General features: G+C 38.2%; 2 protein-coding genes across 2 annotated transcripts; both read right to left on the bottom strand.

The window, feature by feature from the left end:
- Positions 1–416: 416 nt before the first annotated feature.
- LOC134286629 (uncharacterized) lies at positions 417–1571 on the bottom strand. Its single transcript, XM_062848271.1, has one exon. It carries the CDS (start codon positions 1569–1571, stop codon positions 417–419), a length of 1155 nt encoding a protein of 384 aa, XP_062704255.1.
- Positions 1572–1741: 170 nt separating this feature from the next.
- On the bottom strand, positions 1742–3826 carry LOC134286630 (uncharacterized). Its single transcript, XM_062848272.1, has one exon. The coding sequence runs from the start codon at positions 3824–3826 to the stop codon at positions 1742–1744; it is 2085 nt and encodes a 694-aa protein (XP_062704256.1).
- Positions 3827–27891: the final 24065 nt, after the last annotated feature.

Consider the following 27891-nt stretch of genomic DNA (forward strand, 5'->3'; position numbering starts at 1 on the left):
TCCGTCAGCATGACGTAGAGTTGGTGGTCCATTCCACCACAGTTCGTTCATCTTCAAATTCCTTGGCTCTACTCCTCTGGATATGGAATTAGCTGGATTGGACCTGGAAGGTATATACTTCCAAGTGAATCGGCTTGTCAACTCCTGAACTTCACGAACTCTATTCCCAACATATACAGCAAGCGATTCTGGTGTTTTGCGGAGCCAACATAATACTATTTGCGAATCGCTCCAAAGGGTTACGGTTCTGAAATTGACATCAAGTGCTTCCAACTGCTTGACTGTTAATCTCGATAGTAACTGTGCCGCTAACAGTTCTGCACGAGGCGTTGTTATCTCCTTCTGTTTTCCTGATTTCCTTGGCAGGATCTTCGATTTGCTGCATATGAGCTTCAACACGGCCGATCCATCATTCCTTACGAGTCTGGTGTACAAACATGCCCCATATGCAAGGCATCTGCGAAGCCGTGTAATTCTACGATGCGGACGTCATCCTCAAGTATCCATCTCGGTATCTTCAGTTCATTGAGCCAATAGAGTTGATTGCGAAAATCTATCCAAAGGTTCGCTATCTCGATCGGCACGGGTTGGTCCCAATCTTGATTGAGAGACCATAGTTCCCGCATGATTAGCTTCGCTGCTGTTACCACGGGACCCACGAAACCCAATGGATCAAAAATTTTCGCGATTTGGCTGAGAATGATCCTTTTCGTGAGACGATTCGGTTCAACTGGATCATCTATTGTAACAACGAACGTGAAGCAATCTTCTTGTGGACGCCAGGCTACGCCCAGAGTCTTGATTACAGCATTGATGGTCGGATCCTCAATGTTCATGACACTTTCTCGCATATCCTCTGGGACATCTTGAAGTACTGCTTCCGAATTCGAACACATCTTATGGACACTAAAACATCCCCTTTGTAGTAATCCGATGATCTGATTTTTCAATTCTAGGGCTTCTTCCAGCGTGTTTGCTCCAGTCAGAGCGTCGTCAATGTAGAATGATTTCTCAACTGCGTGAGCTGCCAATGGAAATTGCTTTCCCTCGTCGATGGCCAACTGTCGTAACGCCATCGTGGCCAAGAAAGGAGATGATGACAATCCGTATGTTACTGTTCGCAAATCATACGTCTGGAGCGGTTGATCACAGCAGGTCCTGTTCACAATCTTCTGGTATCGCCTGTCATCAGCATGTACCTCAACTTGACGGTACATTTTAGGAATATCGGCCGTAATTCCATATTTGTACGTTCGAAAGTTCGACACGATGCTAACCAAATCATTCTGGACGGTGGGCCCTATCATCTGTGTATGATTAATCGAGACACCAGTAGAAGACTCCGCCGATCCGTCAAACACTACGCGGAGCCTGGTAGTAGTACTGCTGGGCTTCAGTACATAGTGATGAGGAAGATAATATACGGACTGGGAATCGTCGTCGACCTCTTTCTCGTTCAGCTCCATATGCCCAAGCAGTTCATATTCTCGAAGGAACGCCATGTACTGTTCCTTCAACGCAGGCGCCCTTTCCAACCTTCTCTCCAAGGCTAGGAAACGCTTCTCTGCCATCCTACGTGAATCACCAAGCTGCAGCTTCAAGTCGTTGAAAGGAAGACGAACGACAAATCGCCCTTCCGTAGTGCGATCATGCGTATCCCGAAAATGCTTCAGGCATTCTTCCTCAGACGATGGATGTGGCGAAACAGGATCACTGTAGGTTTCAATTTCCCAAAAACGTTTCACGAGTGCCCAACGTCCTCTTCAGCTCGAACGCAAAACGAATGAAAGACTTGTTTCTCTTCTGGTATGGGTCCGCTGAGAACCCAGCCAAACTGCGTTTCCTGGAACACGGCCGCGCAATCTGGTACTCGAACACGTCCTGACTTCAGCATATCAAAAAATACTTCGGCACCAAGCAGCATATCAACCTTATCAGGAATTCCAAATTTCGGATCAGCCAGTTCGATAGCTTCTGGAACAGTGATCCTTCGGGGGTCGATCTTCGTAATTGGCAAATCTCCAGTTATCTTCGGCACAACCAGTAGCTCCTGGCAAGTGGAGTAGTCCGTTGTTCGAGACTCCAGCTTCGCAAAGATCTTGAAACGTACTTTCGTTTGCGTTTCATTCAATCCGCTGATCGAATAGTGAGCTGGCTGCTTCTTCAGTCCCAACAGTGTCGCGAACTGTTCCGACACAAAGTTCGTATGTGAACCGGAATCAAGGAGGACTCTACAAGGATAGGGATTGCTAGCCCTACCGTATACAAGAATCAATGCTGTAGAAAGCAATATCTGCTTGCCCGTTTCAGGTCGGGTACAGAGACTCGACCGCTGTTGTTCGTTTCTACCTTCGGACTTCGAGTTGTCACCACTGGTAGAAGCTTCACGATTCTGATTCGATGTCTTCTGTTCTCCGGCTGGAGTTACGGTCGGTGGCACAGGCGATTCGTTCTTTTTAGCTGGATTCTCAGTCGGGTGTAGCATGGTGTGGTGCCGTTTGCTACACTTTTTACAAGAATGCTCGGATGAGCACTCAGCCGTGCGATGTCCCTTTTGAAGACAGTTGAAACATGCTCCGACTCGTCGCAAAGTACCGTAACGTTCCGCCAGAGGCACCTTTCTGAAAGCATCGCATTTCCACAACTTATGATTGCTGGAACATTGCGGACACTTTTCCGAGGTCACAACGAAACTGCTACCTTTGGATTTCGCTTCGACTATCTGCTTAACTGATTTGATCGGTGGTTTCGTTAGGCGCTTCTCCGTTGGACGAATTTTCTCCAGTACACGGCAACGTTCTCTCAGGAATTTCATCGTAGAATCATAGTCTGGCATTCCGTTTGCGCCTTGATCCAGCTCCCAGGCCTTGCGAGTTTCGTCATCCAATTTCTTCGAGATACGGTTTATCAGCATGCTTTCTCCTAGTCCATCAACGGGCAGATTGAGGTTCTTGAGGGCATCGGTATTTTTCGTACAGGTATCTATCAACCTTCGCAGGTCGACAGCGTTTTCACCACACATCTTCGGGAGATCGAAAAGCGCATCGATATGCTTATCGATTATTAGACGTTTATTCTCAAACCGCTCCGTTAACGTTGCCCATGCCGTAGCATAATCGTTATTGTTAATTATCTCCTGATCGATAATCCCCGCCGCCTTACCTACCAACGAATTGCGGAGATGATATAACTTTATCGCCGGCGACTCCGACTGATAGCGATCCATGATGGTTTCGAACATTGATTTGAAGGCGTACCAATTCTCGTATGCACCGTCGAACGTGGGTAACGGTACCTTCAATGGAGGCAAGTGCATTGCCACAGCGGGGGTTGCCGCAGGTGAAGCTGCTGGCGCCGGTTGCATCAACGCCAATTTTTCCCGTTGGGAAATATCATCAAGCAATTTAGTAATAATAACGTATAACTCACTGTATCGTTGCTCGAATTCGATATACTTCACCTCGGCTGCAGTATGGACGTCATCACCGACGTTCAGTCCGTAGATACGCTTCTGATGGTCGTTGTAGTCTGCGAACGTATCTTCGATGGTCTTGAGCTGCAACTGCAGGTAGTGCTTGCTTGCCAAATTAGGACTCGGCATTTCTGGATCTTCTGCAACAGCCACCTGCACTCGCTGTAGTTTTCTTTTCAGCGCATCCATTTGGATGTTTATCACTTTTAGTTCTTCATTCATCTTTTTCACTTGTTCTTTCTTCTTCTGATTCTTCTTTTGTTCACTAACCGGTTCGTTTGTTTGGTTGTCACCGTCTTCGGACTGTGCTCCTACTTGCACCTTACTTCTCAAATTTTTCGGTGTATGCAACATTGTTGCCACTGCACTTCCGAATCATTCGCATTGATTCGATTGGGAATCACTGGTCGGCCATTCGCTATCTTCACGCTACACACACACAGCTTTACGCTGTGGCTCTGAAACACTACTACCCACAGCCAAGAACACTACCACCAATCGATTCTCTAGCGTATCCTATTTTTCGTTATTACAAGCAAGAGCACAACCACAATCTTCAACCACGATTCACCAAGATGGCATCAGGAATCTTCCGGCTTGTCGCAAAGCCAACGCTGTGCCATGAAACGCACACAGTCTCACGGCGTGATCGATATTTATGAAAGGCTTCAAACACACGAATCGCCAAGATGGCGGCACACTTCTTCAGGCTCGCTTAGAAGCCAACGCAGCACCGTGTACGATCTCACGGCGTTCTCGGAATGAACAGATCTGCATACACGTCTCGCCAAAATGGCGTCACAATTCTTCCGGCTTGCCAAGCAGCCAACGCAGTACCATGAAAGCACCAGGTTTTACGGCGTTTTCGGAACGAAAGCACAAGCTTCAATTGCACCCATTAGTAAAAACACTTCCGCACTACGATTTGCCCATTTGGCGTCTCACAATTCGGCAAAATGCCGTCGAAATCCTTGTGAACCGATCGCAAAGCTGCTGCTGCGATCGCTTTTGCAAGGCGCAAGTCGAATCGAACAAAATGGCGTCGCACTTTTCCACCGAGATTCGGATGATGCAACACCAAGAACAAAGAAACTCTTCCGGGAGAATTTCTTTTCACTTCGCGAATTCCAGCTTCCTGCGCACGAAAGCTGGCCAATCTTCCCGAAAGACTAGTAAAATCCGGGTTGTAAGGACCAAAAATGTACGAGCTCGGGAGACAATGGACTGTAAAAAGCAGAAACTTCTCTTCGACGATGAAGAACACGCGTCCGATCTGGTCAACGATACAAAAATTTCTGATTTTATTTGCTCTTTGGATATACATAGTGTGTGTGTGTTTTGAAAAATGTAATACTAGATGTCTCTCCTGCCAGCGGTTGCCAGCAACACGGTTGTGTTGTTTCACTCAACAAATGTTTTCATGATTGAGAATGTTTTCGAATTCGCGGGCAACAAGATGTTCAAGTGGACTAATGAGACCTATACTGAAATAATTATGCGCACCTTTAAACTATTTGGCAAGTTTTTGTGCTTTTTAGAATTAGTTAATAATATGTTATCCTCTTTCAGCGCAGGAATAGGCTTCTGAGGCTTTTTCAAAATATTTATCAATTGTTTAGTTGAGAAACTTTTTTGTTAAATTTTTGTTTCTCACTTTTTTTCTGATGATCTTGCCTAAAAACTTTCAAAGCAAGATCTCGAGTTCGTTGGAATTGTCTTCTCACGTTTTTAAGACGGATAAGTTTAAGATCATCGTCAATAATAACTGAGTCGAAATTGACTTCACACTTTAGTATTGACGCGTTTTTAGCTTCGACTATAGTACTAGTCAAAGTATCGAGGGCATTGTCAAATTCAAAATGTGATTCCAATGGAACATTAACTTCTAAATGGCTATCGATGTATGTTTTATACAGGGTGTTAGGTTCGTGAGTGCAAACTTTTTAAAGGGTGATAGAGGACCATAAATGGTGAAAAAAATTGTTCTACGCATATGGTCAAATCTCAACCGTTACGTAGTTATAATGAACTTCCCATGTTTTTGACTCTCATAGTCTTAACTGGCTATAACTTTAAAATGGTCAAACTTATCGCAATTTTTTGACCCTTATTCGAAAGATTATTGAATTTTCTATCAAATGGCATCTTTGAATCGATTGGTTTAGTTAATTAACTAAGTTTTCTAAAGCAAAACAGCTAAAAATAGTGTGTTTTAATTTGTTTTTGTCAATTATCTTTGAAACATGCGTAATAAATTAAAATTCTTTCTTTGGCAAAGATATGGCCCCTGTTCAACTCTACAATTCGTTCTTTGACACCAAACTTCTAGCTCTTATCGTTTTCTAGCAATTTCGATTTAAATGTGCGGCACAGTGCGCAAAAATGTGCTTACCTTGACAGTTGCAAATTTTTGACCTGAAATGCGATGTTTAAATCGAAATTGCAAGAAAACAATAAGAGATAGACGCTTGATGTCAAAGAACGAATGGTAGAGTGGAACAGAAGCCACAACTTTGCCAAAGAAAGAATTTTAATTTATTACGCATGTTTCAAAGATAATTGACAAAAACAAATTAAAACACGCTATTTTGAGCTAGTTTGCCCTATTTAACTAAACCAATCGATTCAAAGATGCCATTTGATAGAAAATTCAATAATCTTTCGAATAAGGGTAAAAAAATTGCGATAGACCATTTTCAAGTTATAGCCAGCTAAGGCAATGAGAGTCACAAACATGGAAAGTTCAATAACTACATAACGGTTGAGATTTGACCATATGCGTAGAACAATTTTTTTCCCCATTTATGGTCCTCTATCACCCTTTAAAAAGTTTGCACTCAGGAACCTAACACCCTGTATGTATCATGGAAGCTTATAACTCCCTCTACAGTTTGCGTTATACAGCCTGTTGCAATTTAAATTGTCGAAACTACTTTTTTGATTAATAGATCTTAACCCTGTACTTCCCATGCTTGCTCTAGAGCACCATCGATTTTCGACGAAATCGAGACAAACGGAATTAGAGGAATATGATGCAATAGTTTTTAGAATATGATTTTAATCTCATTAGATAAACCCAACTGCCAACTACTGGTCTCAATAATGAAACTATTGATAAACAATCAAAAAAACTATTGATTTACAACTACTTTTTCGTTTATTTCGAAAAAATTGGCCGATTTTTAATAATTCGGCAAAGAAATAATTAATGTTATATAATGATTACTGACTATAAAAATCCCTAAAACTATCTCTCATATATCTATTAGCCTGGTACACGGTTTATATGGGAAAATACAAAAAATGGAAAAACTTTATCTCCTGTATACTTTTTGAGTTCCTCTTTGGTCCCATATCAACTGTGCAAAATTTCAGATCGATCGGAAAAACTATATTTTAGCGCCCACCATTCTTAGTTTTTCATACAATTTACTATGGGGAAATTTTACATCTGCAAAGAAAAATCGCTAGGAGTCACTCCTAGATCCCAAAAAATAAGTCGGTGAATGATTTCTGTAGAAAACTTCACTAGGAATCAGACCTCCGAAGACCGCAAACCGATGCGACGTTCATGGAAAAAGTTATTAAGCCTCACCCGATTGATAAAATGACGAGATTTTATTATTTATTGTTATTCCTTACATGTTAAACAGCATTGGCATGCCATTCGGTTTTCAGTCAATAACTTTTCCCACATGCCTTAGATTACTTTGCGGTCTTCGGAGAGTTGGTTCCTCGTAAAATTTCCAACAGAAATCATTCATCGATTTATTTTTAGGGGTTAAGGGGCAACCTGTGGCGATTTTTCTTTGAAAAAGTGATTTTCCCCATAGTAAATCGTATGAAAACTTAAAATGGCTGGCGCTAAAATATAGTTTCTCCGATCGAGCTGAAATTTTGCACAGTTGATATGGGACCAAAAAGGAACTCAAAAAGTGTACAGGAGTAAAATGTCTTTCGGTGTCCCACTCTAATATCTATGTTGGCCAGCATACTTCTAATTAGGCCACTTCAACAAGATATTGGTAAACGCGATTGACTAAAATAGAAACCCAAGTAAGGAATATAGCCAAAACTAACGCCATGATTCTACAGGGGGTGGCCAAAATGTTTGGGATAGGCAACTTTTTTTCTCTCACAAAAAAAGTTCAAATAGTCAAAATTTGAGAATATTTGATGCACTATATCAAAAGTTACAGCATGTTGAACTTTTTTGTGAGAGAAAAAAAAAGTTGCCCATCCCAACTATTTTGGCCACCCCCTGTATTTTGGCCAGTGCATTTTTTAATGCAAAAATCTAGTATCATTTTAGTTCCAGTATTTTCCCACAAATTTTATATTGACGGCTTTCCGAAGTTTTTGAATAGTAATTTTTTTAAACTGATGTCCGTACCAGTGTTGAAAATGTCATTTCGACATATCTAAATTAACCACCTACAGCTCATTTTAGAAGCTGAACCTGAGAATAAAGTATATGAGAAACTTGTGCGGCTAGACCAAATCTACAGGAAAGCCACGGAAAACCCGCTATTTTGCGAATATTTAAGGTAAATGTCACGGACTACCTTCGAAAAAAGCCAATTGATATTCACAGTACACCCCTGATGGCGTATAACTTGTGCAATAAGCTCGGAAAAATAAAATTAATTACTGGATAAATCAATGCAGGATTTTCAATTCCTTCTAACAAAAAAATAAATAAATAAACGACTATTGCAATTTTTTATATAGTTTTATTATTGAGCACAAACGAATATGGAGGTGCAGAAAATCAAGTGCAGTGTGTAATTCTCAGCATAGTCTTGTTAGTAAGTGATTACAAATTGGATATCAGCCCTGTCTTGACATTTAGAAAAATGTCAAAAAAGCAATGTTTGGCATAAACCGATTAAATATGCACGCATGTCTTCCCAGCATTTACTGAGGCACAAGCAGTCAATTGTTGATCTCTTAAGCTCCATTTTAAGCGACAACAAAGCCTTTCAACTTAACATCCAAGTAAGGGGTAAAAAAAACTCCATAGTTTGCAATAGGTTCCCAGAACCAACTCGCTAATGACATCATCAGACTTTTGATGGCGAGAAAGATAGCCTTAACTTTAATATATAGGTACACCTCTAACACGTACATATGTGAAATGACCAGCATCAAGACGATGCTGCGATGATGATGATGATGCTAACAAACATCGCAAGCAAATCGGATGAACGTTGTTTTTGCGAGGGTGATTCGCTACTTCTGACTGACCAGTATCAGTACTACTAGGTAGGATGAAACGGTCAGCTCCTCAAGTTTGCCCTCGCATCGCAACGCACATATTCAAGGTGCTGCGCCGTCGAACCATCAAGGAGGGAGCTAAATATATTCGAGAGGAAAAGACTCAACGATGCGTTCAAATAAAAACACATGGGCCAACTTATTACCGGTGGTGTGGATACGGCGAGATCGTTAGTATCATTTTTCGATGTTGACTAATCTGCCGAACATTGTGGGTGAAGGTTGAATCTTGCCTGTCGCTGACTGGCCGGTGAGTTCGCTTTTTTGACAGGAAATAGTGAAACCGCTTCGTTTCTACCGAATATTTATTGGATAGCGGAATTAATCCATACCTATAAAAAGGAAAAGTGACGCACATCCTGGATCCAAGGCTATTCGTGGTAAAAAATACTACCTATATGACCACAGCGTATATTATTCTTTTATTGCATTGGAGCGGTTTTCCTAGATTGAGAATACTACAGGCACTTGCTCTGCAGTGGAACATTAAACAATACTATTTAGGCCGATGCAAATATTTAATTTGTTTTATGTCAGCCACCCCCCCCCCCCTTCAAAAATCCCAAAATATTGAAGGGGCGAAAAAAAACATGGCGACTCATGACTCAATTTTCAATAGAAAAAATGTTTGCAAACAACTTTTTTTCAAAAGTTTATTGTATTTATAGTTCATTAACTTTTTTTAATAGTTTTTTTTGTTTGTTCCTTATTTATTTTTGTCCCCCCCTCGTACCCGATGAGAGGTCTCGGACATAAAAGAAAAATAATATTTGCATCAGCCTTATTTGCTGTCACAAAAGTAGCTATCCTCAGCCTTGTGCATAAGCATGAGGAACCAAGGTAAAAACAAGCTAAAGAACACTACATAGGGTGGGACGAGGCAAGATAGGTCACCTAAGGATGGATCATCATAACTTTGGAAACACAGATCGTATTGGTTTGTATTCACCCTCTACTGTTCAATACAGTAGTTAGCTATGCTAAAATTCAATAAAAAGATAATAAAATAGAAAACCAGATTTTGAACAAGCAGTTCTAAAAAGCGACCATTTTGTTTTATGTAGAGTGACCAGGTGGAGCTGCCAGACAGCTAATACCAAAGCCTGGACCCTTTCCCAAATTCCCCCTACTAGGACCAATACTCACGATGGACAAGACGATGTCGCCAACTTGAGCAAAGTGTAGTAACACAAGTTTACAAAATAAAATGAAAGTCGTGAACTTCTGTCAACGACCAAAATTTTTGAAGCACAATTTAGTGCTGATTTCGAAACCGACCTTCAAAAATTTTTAAGTAGAACAGTTTTTGAGTTTTAGCTCAATATCGAGTTTTGCAACTTTTCAAAATATGTAATTTACTAAAATTCAAATATATTGCGTTTTGTTCAACCAATTTTAAATCTTTTTCCATAAATTAAAAGCTGAATACAATACCATTCGATCATCTGAATACAGGTTTTGCGTCAGATTAATGAAATTCAAGATATTGGCGAGTTTTAGGGACGATCTTCTTAAATTTTGGCAAAATTCCCAAAAAATTTTGAAGAAATGATTTTTTTTTTCAATAAAAAAAACCAACTTAAAAATTCTTTCTCGACGTTTATTTGACATATCGTATGTAGGCGAGTTACAGTAAAAATTTCAGCTCAATCGGAGCATTGATTACGGAGAATGAGCGACTTTGCTTAAAAATAGAACAAAAATCGATTTCAAATCATCAACCTTGTATGGAAAGTCGAAAAAATTTCCGCTCTACTGTAATTTTTTTCGTTCGCGTTTTCGAACTCAGGGCATGATTCTACACCAAAAATGATCATCAGCTTACCCAGTTCAAAAATGCTGTAAACTAGTGTAATTAGTATTGGGTCATAGTAGTATTTGGAAGCTCTAAAGATGATTTGATAATTGAACAATATTACAATAATCGCATATCTCCGCGGTCACTGGGACAACATTCAGAGAGAAAAAAGACTGTCTATGTTAACGCCTTCGAAGTACTGTTCCTAAGAAATATTACAAAAGAAAGCACAAAAAAAATGTCGTAGCAAATTTTAAAAGAAAACCATTCGGAGACACCTACCACATCTAGCGTTTTAGCCGATATAGGCAACTAGTTATTCTGACAGCTTCCTCAAGCAATAATCAGAGAATATCCTAGTTATTTTATAATGGGTAACTCTCGTTGAGACCGTCCCACTATTTACACCTTGTCTTTAAAAAAAATGCTTAAGTGGCGATTTTCTGAAAGTCCTTGCCAAAAAAAGAAAATTTGGTTACTCAAATCAATGGAACCCCCGTTAGTTAGAACCACAACCATTTTCGCGAACCCCTCGATCTTGGTCAAATGTTGGCTTATTTAAACGGTTATAACTCGAAAGTTTCTTTTAAAACTTCTTCAAAACGAAACGTTGTTGAAAAGAGGAAAGATAGAGCTACTGTTTTATTTTGGCCGCCATCTTGGTTTTTTTTTTTTTTGAAGAGTGACCAGGTGGAGCTGCAGGACAGCTGATAGCAAAGCCTGGACCCTTTCCCAACTTTCCCCCTACTAGGGCTAATACTCACGATGGACTAGACGATGTCGTCAACTTGAGCAAAGTGTGTAGTAATTAGCATTAGGTCGTAGTAGTTTTTAAAAATACTGTTTTTAACTTTTCCCCTCGCACTAGTGTTTTGATCGAATGGAAGCTCCAAAGATGATTTGATAATTGAACAATATTTCAATAATCGAAAATCTCCGAGGTCACTGGACAACATTCAGAGATAAAAAGGGTGTCTATGTCTATGTTAACGCCTTCAGAGTACTAGTCTTAAGAAATATACAAAAAGAAAAAAAAAATGTGTCGTAGCTAATTTTTAAAGATTTGATATTTCTGAAAATTATTCGAAGACAGCTACCAGAACTAGCGTTTTTAGCCGATATGGGCAACTAGTTTTTCTGACAGCTTCCCCAAACAATAATCAGATAATATCCTCAGTTATTTTATAATACATTCTGAAAATTATTTCAAGCTGATTACCAACAGTGTCAATAACCGATGTTAGTCATTGACAGCACCAGCATCATCCCCAATAACACTCATATTAGTGTTAGATAACACTTTTTGAGCTTCCATTCGATATTGTAAAGAAATTTGTCAAGCCCTATTTGTCAAAATATAGTCAATAATGTATCAAATTGTGTTTCTAATTTCGCTAGTCGTCTTCTGCATATCTGTGATCATCTCAGTCCAAAGTAATATTATATCCATCGTAACCCTTTACAATGTCAACCGTCCTAAGTCCTAACTAAATTCCTGCTTTTTTTGATCAGTGAAATAATACGATATAAGATATAAAAACAAAAAAGTTCAGTCAACTGATTTATGTCAAAAATAAAAATGATGATTATTTGTCAACTTTTATAAATTCACAAAACCCATAAAAATAAGAAATACAAATCCAAACTCCTATAATCAACAGTTTTATCTTTACCTAATCAGTCCATAATTTTCTAATTGTAATGAATCTAATCTGTAAGGCTGTAAGTCAACTTATCCTAGCGTCCCCTGTCCTGTGTACTAATGAATTCAAGTAACGAATGATGAGTGTAACGCAGAGACCTCCTCTACCCACTCTTGCGTTACGTTAAAATTACCAATTATTGTTAAATTTGAGAAAATTCAAAGAATGCAAAGATTAAGTCTATGCAAGCTGAATTATAATTTGTTTTTGACTTGTGATAAATGCACGACGGATACTCCTTTGGTTCCCATTAGCACTTACGGCGATTCCTTCACTTGCGCTCAACTCATAAACTAGATATATCTACCTCAAAGTCCAAGCGGTGGTGAATGAACTGGCGCTAAAGTGCTAATGGGTTAAGCCCTCCCATCGCGTCAAGATCGAATATCCAGGGGGAGGGATTTTGGCCGCCATCTTGGATTTTTATACCAAAACTTTTTTCAACCATGTTGGCAACCAACGATATTAAAAATTTTTACATCAATTGAAAGCTGAGACACTTATACATAACATATAGATATTTTTTTTGTCCTATCAAAAGTTACCTGCAGGTTTGGAAATAATGCCATGTTACCTTATTTTAAGAAATTATTTGAGTTTATTTAAATAAGCAAACCAAAATCAATATGGATTTGAAAGTTTAGTGAAAGTTTGAATTTGAAAATTTGTAAATATTCTCATTGGGGGATGTCTTGAGCTTATTTTCTAACATTTTCTTCGCATTCATTGATAAAAATACTATATCTGTAAAATATTTTATATTCAGTAAATGTTTCTTTTGGCTTAACCTCTTGTAAATCTAGCAGAAAACATTCCTGTTATAATCACCCTAAAATGCCCGTGTAGCTACCGGCTTAGAATAGCACTACGGATTACCTGTTCCGGGGATAAAAGTCCACCAAACAGGTAACCCCAATCTAAGGTGTCAGGCGACCAGTGCTGATAGATGAATGCTTGTGGGGGTTTAAAACATGCTCGATCTTTAACGGAGCCCGTAGCTTGGGTAGATCACCTTTTTAGGTAGCGTTGCGGCGAAAGATCTACCAAACCGAACCCTAGTCCTAACTTATGTGCCTAACTGCTTCAAACTAGTGGAGCAGCAAAATTTAGTAATCAAAGGAAAACACTTTGGTCCTTATTACATTTCAAACCTTGTTGAAAGTTATAGTGGTGATAGGTCTCGGTTTGGTAGTGGCCGAGATAGATCGCGAGAATGGGTTAGTATTCCTTATCTTTTATTCGATGTTCATTAGTTTGAGACGGTAATGGCTAAGGTTCCGATGGATGGTCAATATCGGTATCATTTCTTAACTTTTTTGTTAAGAAAACCGATTTCGACTAAAACAGCAGCATGTTAATAGCCAGTGCCGGATTTAGGAGGGGAGGGGGGAGAGGGGCCAGGGCCCCGGGCCCCCACATTTCAGCCCCCCCCCCCCCCCCCCACAAAATTTCACATCACGAAAAAAAAATGTGAAGCAAGACAGAAAAGTAGTGCAAGAAACATCTCTTGATTTGATTTTTCTCATGGGAACTTCAAATTATTCTCTACTGGAAAGATTTATGTGATTCTTTTGAGAAAGACTGCAACTATTTGTCCATCTATTTATGATTTTTTTTTATTTGCCTCCAAAACTTATTAGGGTCTTGTACCATTTGGACTGGTGTACTTATTTTGGGCACTTGCCGCTATAACTAAGTAAATTTCAAACCGATGGATTTGAAATTTTGTATAGAGCTAGGCACGTACAGTATCTAACTCTGTACAAAAATTCAAATCAATCGGTTTAAAATTGACTTAGTTATAGCGGCAAGTGCCCAAAATAGGTATACCTGCCCAAATGGTACAAGACCCTACCATTTTGTTGTGCAATTGCTTTAGAAAAATCACCGGATACCCTGAAGAAAATCTTGGAAAGGAACTCCAAAACTCAATTGCAGAGTCAAAAAGTTCCTGCTAAATTTGTTAATTTTTTTTCTGTCTAATGTTCTTGAAAACATTTTGAAGAATTTTCTTTAGAGTTCTTGAAAAAATCAAAGAATTTTTTTGAAATTTGAAAGTATTTTTGGACCTTTTGAGTTTGATTTTATTTAGACAGCTTACGACTTACGCAAATCAGAGAAAACGAAAACCCCTGACAAAATTAATTGAGAAATTTACAATAATTTTTTTCGGGAAATTAGCTAAAAAATTTGCCGGTTTTCATTTTACATTTTTAAGAAAAAATACTAGGATAATCTATTAGAAATTTAGTCAGAAATTCCATCAGGAACTTATTTCGAATTTTCTCATTTTTTTTTTTGAATTGATTTTTGAGTTTTGTGAGAGTTTTGTGGAAATTTCTTTTGGAAAGTCACCAGAACCTCCCCTAGCAGTCACGTTAGAACAAGTGTTCTTTCTTTATGGCGGTCGACCAGAAACTTCTGCACAGATTGCAGGAAGAATCCACTAGAAAATTTCTTTGAATTTCGCAAGATTAGGCAACAAATTTTACTAGAAATTTCTTTGAAAATTTCAACTAAATCTAGGATCTAATGCCGCAAACACATACGCGAAAACCATTTTTTACTTTACATAAAATTTGTTTTATCATTGTGATCGTGCAAGTGGTAGGTGATGGATACAAATCTGGAGCTCGATTTGAATAGGTCGTACCGTCAGTGTACCAGTAGCCGCTCGTGTTCCAATAGCCGCTCACCGCCTTGAAAATAATGTTTATTGGCATAAATATGTATGATTGTCTGCATCCGTGTGTAATTTGGCACGCATATTTTGAATATCCGTGGAAAAAAGATTGTAATTTGGCAGGGAACTTTGTTTTCTACACTCGTGAGCGGCTATTGGAACACGAGCGGCTACTGGTACACTGAGGGTATGTGCTTTTGTCGATTAAAAATTCGATCAGTTGGATTCGCTTTTTATAGCGAAAACCGTTGTAATTTAGCAAAGTTTATACATACAGCAGAATCCTCACAAAACAGGCTTTCTGTTCCATCATTAAAAGTTTGCAAAATATCTGCCATATTGCTACAATGACTAAAATAAACTGATCGAATTTTATATCGACAAAAGCACATACGACCTATTCAAATCGAGCTCCAGAAATATTTCTTAGCAGTGAAACAATAGTTAAACACTTCACATTTTATTACACATAATGTGGACTATTCGACGTTGTGTTACTGCAATGACCAGTCCTGCTATTGGTCGTGACCATCCCATGACGATGAACAAGTAGGCTTTTTCATCGTCACAAAATGAAACGAGCACTCGCGCACCTAGTCATGTAATTTCGCAATAATCAAGCGTCATGACGAAAACTTCCATATTGTTTTGAAATTAAAATTTTCGCCTTGTTCAAGCAAATTTAGGCTAGTCGTTATATTTAATAGATAGAGAAGACATATATTCATGATTCAAAGGATTCAAACAATAACAAAATCAATCTATGTGCTAGTAATTGCCTTGTTTACAACCATGTCACGCTCCGTCATGACCGAAAAATGAGCGAATATTGTTAGACTCTCTTGGTCATCGTCTCCCAATTCGATGACATTGAGAGAGGCACTTCGGTAAAAAACACATGACGACTCGTGTTGACATTGACGTTTTCCAAGCCTGGCAATGACTGTCAAGTAGATGAGGTTTGTTCTAGTGGTGTTGGTAGGGGTAGAGATCTGCACTGGTAGGGTATATGGATCATTCCTTGGCCTAATTTGCAAACTGCCTTGACAATTTTGACCATAACTCATAAATTAATAGCACTAGAAATAATATGTTGACCCTATTACGCACTCTAGGCAATGCATGTTTCACCAATTGGAAGTAAACTAACGTAAATATTCAAGAATTTAATTAACTATGTTGAAAAGATTCAATGTGATGGTATGCAACGTTGGTCTATGGTACAAAAATTGGCCTATTAGTGGATACAACGTTGGCCTATTGCTTTTCATGCACTAGAACCACTTATTATCTCATTTTTTTCAATATTTCTGCTGAGGTATTATCTCTGTTTGTTCACCAATCATACTTTCAAACTACATTTTCGGAGCCAAATTTTCGAAAAACTTTAAATAAATCACTTATACTAAAGTTCTTTCTTTATTAGTAACGAAAACAATGCAACCCGATTATTGTGTTATATTTTTACAGTCACCGCACACAAAATCTATTTTTCTGTTCGTTCTTTCTGGTTCTTACGCAAGCAATGTTGTTGGCGTCACTTTAAAGATGTTTTTGACGGCACTTTACTGATGGGCCAAGATTTGGGTACATAGTGAAAAAAATGTCCTCAATATTCGGCCCACATGTAATTTGTAAAATAGTTATTATTCTTTCAAAACAAACATACAAATTCAAACTAGCATCTTTGACCGTCGCATCAAATGTTCAGTTATTTAAAAGGCAATTCGAAATATTCCAGAATCATGCCATTTATGATCATGTGTATAGACTACCCACTAAGCCGAAGAATCATGGCGTCTACAAAAGCAAAACAAAGTGACATTTTCATACAATTTTAATACTCCAAAGTGCTAAAATTGAAACGAAATGTTACAGTTGTTTGGCGCAAAGCTTTTCCGATATCCAGTTCGGCATGTTTGTTTGAGTTTTTGGTTAATGTTAAGATAGGCCGAACGAGGGGACTATACCAACGAAGCATCCCGATACCCTAGTATGGTTCTGTCCGAACACATTGTTTTCACGCTAGAATTTCGAATCTGTTATGAATAAATTTAGCGGATAAGAACATTTTGCCTAGCATTGCTTTTTATGCTCGATTTAAATTCTTCTACAACGACATTAATATCTTAATTAACATATTTGTAAAGAATGATTTATAATTTTTAGATTTTTTCCATGTTATTTTTTTAAAATATATCCTCTATACTATCTGTATAGAGGACCCCCACAACACTGTGGCCCCGGGCCCCCACATTTTTTGTAAATCTGGCCCTGTTAATAGCGGAACCTATCAATCAGAATCCTTCCTTGCGAATTGAGTTGAAATGACTAATGTAACATAACCGAATACTTTATAACTTCTCAATATTGATAAAGTAATACGACATACAAAGGACACGGGTTATACCACAATAGATCAAATATTGGTCGCAGGGGTTATGCCTCGAACAGAGAAAAAAAAACAATCATCCTAAAAATTGGAATTTTTTTATGGAGCGCAGGCATTGGCCAGACCCCCCTCCCCTCAGAGTCTACATAGTTTATGAACAGGCCCTGGTGAGTTTTTTTTTCTTCAAAACAAATTAGATATTTCATGAATTCCTTCATAAATTTTGCCAAGTATTTCTACCAAATTTTTTGATGGGTTTCTTTTAGAAAAATTTTCTAGGGATTTCTTTGAAAATTTCTTCAAGAATTCGTCCAGAAATTCTCCTAGAAAACTTTAGGGGTTCCTAAAAAAAATCAAATCAAAAACTCTTTTGGAAATTCCTCTCAAAGTTTTCTGAAGGATTCCTTTATACATTCTTCCAGAGAGGCTTTCAGAAAGGTATCTAGAAATTTATTAAGAAATTAGTCAAATGATTCCTCCCGATATTTTTCCAAGGATTTCAATGAATAATCTTCTTTTATTTCATTAAGAAATTTCTGCAAATATTCGTTCACGAAATCTTTCAGGGTTAAATTTGATTAGTTTCTTCAAGAAAGTTTCTCCACATATTCCTTCAAAAAACATCTAGGGGTTAATATTGTTTTTTTTTTCCAGAAGAATCTAGGACAATTCTTATAGAGATGCCTGAAAATATCTTTAACAATTACTTAGAAACTCTTCAATAGATTTCCTCAAGAATTCCTCCTTAGATTGCTATACAAAATCCTGCAAAGCTTCCTTTAGAAATCCCTCTGACGATTCATTCAGAAATTCTTCCAGGATGTTTTTTAGAAAATTTTCTAAAGATTCATGTAGAAATCCAATCAATGTTATCCTTTAGAAAGTCTTTGATAGATTTCTACTTTAGGAAGCTATAAATCTCACATCACTTAGAAAATCTTCCAATGTGATCTGATTTCTTCCAAAATTGTTCCATATTCACTAGAGATTGCTTCATAAAGTTTTGCTACAATTCCTATAGAAAACCTTAAATGAATATCCTTATAAAGCATTGTCCAGTTAGAATCCGGACGCAAAGGATAATTTATTGTGACGCTCTCAATGATCTTAATCATATTTTTTTACAGCAGTCTGATCATAAACAAGTCCTCTATTGATGGTGAAAATTTCATCGATTTTCTTGCTACGAGTGAAAAGTTATTTCAGATTGAAGACAAGTGAAGGAAAAAAATCTTGCACAAACACGCTGAAAATTAAGCGTGGTCAGGTACGACAGTCGCGAAAAATGTTAATGTCTCCATAACCATTATGTGTGATGTGCTCAGATGTTGTTAACCATGCCATGAGGAAGTGCCCAAGGAAGATTGAAGTTTATGTTCATGGATAAATCTGCTTGGAAATCCAAGATTTGCCAGGAGGTTCGAGCTCTGGACATCGTTTTCTCACATCACGATTTTGACACCAAATGTGTACAAAGATGATAACCTCAAGAATCGCGTGCTGCTTTTCAAAAATTGCACACAAGGGATCTGTAGAGGGTTGAGCTAATATGGTGAGCTATCACGACAGCCTGAGATGTGTAGTGGTGTCATCACTGTTGGATAGTGTTTATTAACGAAAAAACACTCAAATTTCGCTTCTTTGGAATTCACTGAATAGCCCTTAATTTCGAAAGAAGAGAAATATTTGGCAAAGTTTCTTTGGAATCCTAATCAGATAGGTAGAGGGCCTCAGGACACTACAGAGATGACCTGATTGTTAAACAAATCCGCCGAAGGGGTTGATGTTAAAATTTACTACCATTGTGCAGATTTTTAAGGAAGTAATCACGGAAAAAATGAGAAAAAGTATTCAAAATTAAATTAAATAATTTTAATGATATTTTTCCATGAAACTACAGTAAATTATCTTTGTTTTGAGGGCTTCACCTTTTCTGTTTGTTATTCCACCTCTGAGATATAAGTGATTATCTGCGTCCGGATTCTAACTGGACAATGCTTTAAATGTCCTCAGAAGATCATAAATTTGGAGTTTCTTTAGAAATTTCTCCAGGCCTTCCATTGGAAAATGTGCCATTGATTTCAACCAACATTTCTCTAAAGGTTCCTTTTGAAAGGCTTTCATGGATTGCTTCAGAAATTCCTCCAGAGATTTCCTAAGAAAACCTTCTAGGAATTTTTCTAGAAACTTTTGCAGAGATTCCTTCAATAATTTTTCCGGTTGTTCTCCACAGGCATTTCTTCACGAACTGCTCGAGAAATTCCTGCAAGAATTTCTCCCTTGAATTCCAATGGAAATTCTTGCTGAATTGTCTCCCGGATTTTCATGGACATATGAGAAATTCCAGCAGGAACTTCTCCAGAGATTATTCATTAATTTCATTCATTGATTCCAGCAGGAATTCTGTTAAAAATTTCAATAACAACTCATATAGAGATTCCTTCAAAAATTCATCTTGGTATTCCTCCATATCCATGATTCATTTAAAGATTACTGAAAATTTTCTTACTTCTTCTGGGAAATATGTTGAATCAACTTCAGAAGAAACATTTGGTTAAATTATTGGAAAATATTCTTGGAAACACAATTCAAAAAATCCAGAATACTGTTAAATTTCTTGAAGAAACTTATGCATCATGTTAGGTATCTGAAATGTCATTCATAATTATTGTGCTGGTCTTAGTGAGATTTTTAAAATACAAAATGCAAATAAAAGGTCAGCAGGAGCATACGTAACTTGAAATCGAAAAAAGCTCCAGGCCATGATGGGGTCAGAAACTGTCTCCTGAAACATCTCCCAAAGAAAGGCCTTGTGTTCCTTGCCAAAATTTTTTCAGCTTGCCTTAAACTGAGCTATTTCCCAACAAGTTGGAAACATGCTATAGTTGTAGCCATTCCAAAACCAAACAAAGACGCCACTATACCATCCAATTACAGGCCAATCAGCTTACTACCAACGGTCAGTAAACTGTATGAGCGAATCGTCTTAGCGCGCATAGAAAAGCACCTGGAAACAACTTGTATCATCCCGCATGAACAGTTTGGTTTCTGTAAAGGCCATTCTACTAGTCATCATATTGTACGTTTGGTTGATGAGGTGAGACGAAATTTTCGACAAGGTTGCTCATCTGGGTTAGTTCTCCTGGATGTTGAAAAAGCGTACGATTCTGTGTGGCACGACGCAATTCTTCATAAGATGTTTTTGGGCTACATCCTGAAAGTAGTGAGAGAATTCCTAAAAAACCGTACGTTCCAAGTAATGGTTGACGGATGCAAGTCTGAATGTATGGGAGTGCCCTTCGGAGTTCCTCAAGGCTCGGTACAGAGCCCAACGTTATATAACATCTTTTCTGCCAACCTCGCCAAAATCGATGGAGTACTACTTTTGCTTCGCTGACGACACCGGATTTTTATATTCTCATCGTGACGCACAGGTGGTTGTCGATAAACTCCAACAAGCTCAAGAAAGGATCCAGCAGTACCATGAAAAGTGGAAGGTGAAAGTGAACCTGCGGAAATCGCAAGTAATATTCTTCACACGTAGGAGAAGTCCTAGATATATGCCTCAAAACCAAGTCAACTGTGGAGGCATAGATGTTCCGTGGTCTGAAACCGTGGGATATCTAGGGGTAACTCTGGACAAGGAACTAAACTTCGGATGCCATGTCTCTACCTGCATTCGTAAATGTGAAAAACTCACCAAATCACTTTACCCTCTTGTGAATCGTCGTTCTCGTTTGGACACCAGTATCAAGCTGCTCCTGTACAAAACCGTGTTCCGGCCAACAGTTACATACGGATTCCCAGCGTGGTTCAATTGTGCCCGTAGCCATAGGAAGAATATTCAAGTGAAGCAAAATCGTCTGCTCAAGATGATGCTTAACCTGTCCCCCTTTCATCCCACCGAAGAAGTGCATCACCTTGCCAAAGTGGAACCAATAGACGATTAGTTCCTAAGGTTAATGCCAAAATGTCGCCTCAGCTGCACCGTTTCTGCAAATCCGTTACTGCAAAATTTGATCATCTAAGAACTGTGATATTTTAGAATTAGGCTTTTCTGTATTTCTCCTTTCCGTTAAGCAAATTTGAAGGTTGTTTTGTACATTTTTCCTTATTCGTTAATTTTCAATGTTTTGGCCCTAATGTGTTATATTATATATTGCTTTTATCTTTAACATACAAAGTACAATGAACACTTACTATCTATTACTGAGATTTGGATATACCTTACAGCAGTGACATAAACAAAAAATATATATTATAGGGGAACTTACTATTCTCGGCAGTTTTGTTCTCTTCGTCATGGTGGGTTTTTTGAAACCGGTTGGTCTCAGAATTGGCCTCAAATCCTTCCCAACCAAACTCAGCTTGCCTAAATTTCAGGCAATTCGGCCCACAAAAACCCTCCATGACGAAGAGAACAAACCTGCCGATAATACCCTTCATCACCCTATATTATATATTATAATATATATTTTTTGTTTATGTCACTGCTGTAAGGTATATCCAAATCTCAGTAATAGATAGTAAGTGTTCATTGTACGTTGTATGTTAAAGATAAAAGCAAATAAATAATAATAATATGTATATCTATCTATATCTATATATATAAAAATGCAGTGGCATACGTGGGACCGCGCATAACTTGCGAACGGATGGTCCGATTTGGATCGTCTAAGTTTTGTTCTGTTAGTTTTCACCCAAGGAAGGTTTATGAGGCCTAAAACATGAGAAAATTGAGAGTTTTTGAAAATCGGGTTTTCATACATTTTGAACGGCGACTTGAGCGCTTGGCTAGGGACTCGAAACGTCAAAAAACGCAGTAGGCAAGACAAAGTTTGCCGGGTACAGCTAGTATACATATATAAATGCAGTAGCATACGTGGGACCGCGCATAACTCGCGAACGGAACGTCCGATTTGGGTCATCTTTGCTTTGTTCTGTTAGTTTTCACCCAAGGAAGGTTTATGAGCCGAAAAAACATAGAGAAATATTGAGATTTTTGAAAATCGATGTTTGATACATCTTGAACGGGGGCTTGGTCTTGGCTAGAAACTTGAAACGTCAAAAAGCGCAGTAGGCAAGACAAAGTTTGCCGGGTACAGCTAGTTTACTTCAATTTCTAAAGGCAATATAAACTTTTTCGCCATGACAAGGTGGCAAAATCTTTGTTTGCGAACTGAGACTTCTGTCTTGTCTAACTCAAGGGTTTCCACTGTTTAAGAAAATTCCTCACATCATACATATATCGCATTTGACGAATGCTTGCATGAATACATAAAATTTCCCCCGAGGTTGATAGCAAATGTTTAAAACAAGTGGTTAGCCGAACTATCAGATCAAAAATGCAAGAATCGTAAATTAGCCTTCGAAGTTTATAAACTAACTTGTTGAGACGTAATTATATACACCGGATTGCTAGAAACTTAGAATATCCTAGTTATAACTATGGTGGCATTTATATGATGTTTGTTCATTAATAATATCGTTCAAAACTTAGTGTTGAAATGTCTGCGCAGAATCAGGACCACTATTTAATACCGGTTCCTAATTCTGCGCACCTAAGAAGAACAAGAAGATTAAGAAAAGAAGAAGAAAACTCAATTGTTTTTTGCCGATTCTGATTCCTCGAAGACAGCAGTACAGGATGCGCATGGAAAAGCAGACATTCTCTTCATTATTTATGTCGCAAAATGCTTCAGCTCCTGAGGGAACTTTTTAGCAGCTTCGCTAACGGACACAGATTTCAGGCAATTTCCAGCACTTGCAACATCACTTTATTTTTTTACAAAATAATGGTCGTTGATTTGATTTTTCTTCACAAACTTCTTCATTACTATTGAAACAATATTCAAAAAATATATTTGAAACTAATATTGAACTAGCGTCCGTAATTTTGTGGTATATTTGAGAAAGTGCGCCGAATTAGGGACTGCGCAGAATTAGGGCCGGTCACGGTACGTGCTTATTTCAAGAAAAAATATTTTTGGAATATTTTTGGGTGAAATGAAATACACACAAAAAACAGCAAAGTATAATTTTGGTGTGTGGATATGTAGGCCTAGAGACCGTAGAGCCTGCGAATGTTCCTTTATTTTTCAGCTATCGCTGATAAATCACAAAAGTTTAGCATTGATAACGGACGCATTTCTCATAGCAGGATCCAGGACTGTATCACTTACGAAGTTGTGCGACTTGCTTAATGTTATTTTTGTAATTTGTTGTTTATTGAGTACGTTAGCCTATTAGTTTTACACCAGGAAAAGTTATGCTAAATCTAATGGCTTTAAATATCAAAAGAGAATTGTATATACTTTGGAAAACTTGGAAAGGTCATACGTAAAAATTCCCGATGAGTAACAAATATTCCCGAGGATTTCTCGACTTTTTTCAGCCGTTTCAAATTTTAGAGCTGTTCCCGATTTTTCCGTATTTTCCGACTGAGACCTACAATCACATATTATTTATTAGACCTACAATCACATCAGTAACATAACTAGTTTAACTCTAGAAATGGCAGTCAAAAGTCTAGTTTGTGACCACTACACTGCCTATATAAATAGAAATCAGCAAATATGGGACTATTATGCGAATAGGGGCAATAAGTAATTTATATAAAAAATGCTATACTATTATTATGAATCTGTTAATGTTAGGTTGATTTTTCCCTTACGTTCTTTATACTCTTCTTTTGCAGATAATCCCAGAGTGAAGCGTTAAAAAAAATAGTATTAGACTTACCGAATGGCTTACAGAGCCCGACTGAAAACAAAATTTCCATTTCAAGCGATATCGATGAGGTGTTGGTATCGATCAATATCATAAATCGTTCGAAAACTACTTATCTGCTACTCCCACTCCCCTCAGCGTTAGCAGTATCCAATCAAATGCGCTGCACTGGGATTGGAATTCTTTTGTTTGTAGCAGCATTCTGACACAATCTGGAATCTTGTCTGGTCAGGTGCACGACGCAATTCCTCTGCCGGCATTGAACCCATTGGCTGTCTCTGGGAAACTTGACCGCCAGAGTGATTCCATCGTCAAAAGGGAAATCCCATCGGACGGGTCTTCTTCGCGCAGAGACCCCCCAAATGATTTCACTTTTCACTTGCCAACTCTTCCAAGTCGTATATATTTTGATTTAATTTTTATTGCCAGCAGCGCTACGCACTCACACTCCCATCAGCCGAATCTTCACACACCGATAGGGAAAGACCCGCAGCCAAGCAGCAGAAGAGATGCCAATGACACAATCAGAAGGAAAATCCGGAGCACAACTTTCCGGAGGTATTCACCTGTATTTCCGAGGAGCACCAACAAAACTAACAGCACCACCGAAATCCGCACTTTTCGTCTCGAAAATTGCACGCACCAAATGTCCACTATCTTTGAGATTTACTTGATAATTTTCCGATAAAAACACGGCACCACACGAAACAATTTTTACTCCGCACGACGACGAACGAAAGCTAGAAATCGATTATTTCTTCTTCTTCTTCTTTTTCCTCAAGGTTGGCCAGTCTACTGAAAGACTATACTGCCAAGTCTTGTCGTAACGTGTTCTGTCAGTTCGGCTGACGACCAGCCGATTTGAATGTGCGGTTTTAACCCGATTATTTTAGATGTTTTTGACGAAATTCGTCTTTAGGCACCAATCTTTGGATCGGTGGATGTTTTAAAATGATTTTTGTTTAAATAATTTATTGTTTTTGTTAGGTTTTGTAGTGTTTAAGTTCTTGTATTAAGTTAATTTTAACTTTGATTTCTTGTCTGAGCCCGAAGACCAACCGGCTCGGTTGATCGTTGCTTCGGAACTGAAATCGATTATTTGGAATGGAAAAACTTTGACGGATTGCGGCGACGGCGACTGCAGCCAAAGTATCTAAATACCAAGGTAAGAGATTCCCGCTAATATTCACGGATTAGTGAGAAAAGGAAAAAAGCAAAAAATAGTTATGAAGTTTGCGCTGATTTGTATGGGCACATCACTATTTAGCAAACTTTCTTAAGAAATTAAGCACTCCCATCTTAGCAGCTATTATTTAATTGCATCTGACTTAAGTTAATGTGACCTCCATGTAATAAAACAAAAAATTTCGCCATTTGAAAATCGGTAACAATTTTTTTTTAATTGATTCTAAACATATTTTTTCAGCATTTAGAAACATCCAAACTAACAAAACTTCACAAACTTTGCTGAAATAATGACATTTTAGTGTAAAAACACCAACTTTTCATAACTAACGCAGATGTGTTGGTGAGTCTCATTTTTGACATTTACGGGAATCTCTTACCTTGGTACATATTTATATACTTTGGACTGCAGCAGCCAGGAACGGGCACGCCAAAGTATATAAATATGTACCAAGGTAAGAGATTCCCGTAAATGTCAAAAATGAGACTCACCAACACATCTGCGTTAGTTATGAAAAGTTGGTGTTTTTACACTAAAATGTCATTATTTCAGCAAAGTTTGTGAAGTTTTGTTAGTTTGGATGTTTCTAAATGCTGAAAAAATATGTTTAGAATCAATTAAAAAAAAATTGTTACCGATTTTCAAATGGCGAAATTTTTTGTTTTATTACATGGAGGTCACATTAACTTAAGTCAGATGCAATTAAATAATAGCTGCTAAGATGGGAGTGCTTAATTTCTTAAGAAAGTTTGCTAAATAGTGATGTGCCCATACAAATCAGCGCAAACTTCATAACTATTTTTTGCTTTTTTCCTTTTCTCACTAATCCGTGAATATTAGCGGGAATCTCTTACCTTGGTATTTAGATACTTTGCGGGCACGCAACAAACACGCAAGAACTCACCAGACGTGTTGCCGAAATGAGCATTTTGATATGTAAACATTCAGCTCGAATTACACTGTGCATTTAGAGGGTGAGGTGAAAAGTCGAACTTCAAAAGGTCGATGATTCGGTACCACGAAAATGAAAACCGAAAACATCTAGATTGAGTTTAAATAAGGGCGAAAGTAACATGGCAGAGTTCTCTTCATCGACTCTCTCTTCTTCAAAAGTGACAAGATGCAAGTATGGTTGAACTTTTTGGTCATAAATCGCTAGGTTGCGATGCAATCTAGCGTCTAAGTGTAAAAAAGTTCGATTGAATTTGCATCTTGTTACTTTAATGTGCAAAAGAGAGAGTCGATGAAGAGAACTCTCTCATGTTACTTTCGCCCTTATTTAAACTCAATCTAGACATAACAAACAAGACTAGATTGAGTTTAAATAAGGGCGAAAGTAACTTGAGCGAGTTCTCTTCATCGACTCTCTTTTCTGCAAATTAAAGTGACAAGATGCAAGTATGGTTGCCCATTTTGGTCATAAATCGCTAGATTGCGATGCAATCTAGCGTCTAAGCGTAAACAAGTTCGATTTAATTTGCATCTTGTCACTTTAATTTGCAGAAATGAGAGTCGATGAAGAGAACTCTCTCATGTTACTTTCGCCCTTATTTAAACTCAATCTAGAGATGACAAATCTAACGTTCGACTTGAATAGGTCAAATCTGCATAGGAATCCCAACAAACTTAAGACATATTCAAATCGAATGCCAGAAAAAATCGACTTTAAAAACTCGGTTTTTGTTCAAGGGAGCGTCCATAAATTACGATCTACTAAAATTTTCCAATTGAATTCTTTAGGGGTATTCCGATTTATTGCTTTTTTTTGCACCGTATTCGACCCCCTGCAGAAATTTTTTGTCACACCCAGGGGGTGCGACACTTGAATCTTTTTCGAATCAGTTTAAAAGATTCCAAAAAGATTCAGAATGATTCGAAAAGATTAGGCGCGATCAACAACAAAACCAGGTGCTTGTCAAATGAATCAAAATGACTGAATGATTTCGATTAGTGTATGTTTTTGTTTTGGAGCGCGTTTCATTGTTTGCTGCGAGGTTTCGCGTGATGTAATTAGAAGGCAATCAACCGTGTAATCAGCTTTTCTGTATTTTAACTAATAAAAATTAACTAAACGTTAAAAATAAATTAAAGTTTCCTTGACCCGATTCAAAGTGTATACACTAAACGGTTATCGTTAATAATAAAGCTAAATTACAAATTACAAATTAAAATTTCTTCTTTTTTAGCTGCTGCCGAGGCTACTGCAGATAGTGTTGCTGCCAGAGTATAGTTATGCAGGACGTAGTGGACTAGCGCTCAACGACAGAAAACCCGGATCATACTGCATTTTCGATATGTTTTCCGCTGGGGCCCTAGATTTTCCATATGAATGCCGAATGAAAAATCCTTCACTGGACTCACACCTGGGCCAAACGCTTCCACTCTTCCAGCACACCTGCAAGTGTGTCAGCTTCTCGATAGCAACCAGCAACATCTGCGACCTGAAACGGAATCATCAGCATCTGTTCTCTTCACCTGAGACCTCTTCACTCGTCGTTTTCCGGAATCGTTGCAGCTTGTCCAGTCCAGATTCCGTGAGAAGTCCAGCCCAACGCTGCCTGTTGTTCTTTTCCAGATCGACACCTGAGTTAAATGCGCTAGCAGATTTTCGCGCTAGCAAAATTATCCGTTATTCCGATAGGGCACTGAGA

The sequence above is a fragment of the Aedes albopictus genome, chromosome 2 (assembly GCF_035046485.1).
Source record: "Aedes albopictus strain Foshan chromosome 2, AalbF5, whole genome shotgun sequence".
Classification (NCBI taxonomy): domain Eukaryota; kingdom Metazoa; phylum Arthropoda; class Insecta; order Diptera; family Culicidae; genus Aedes; species Aedes albopictus.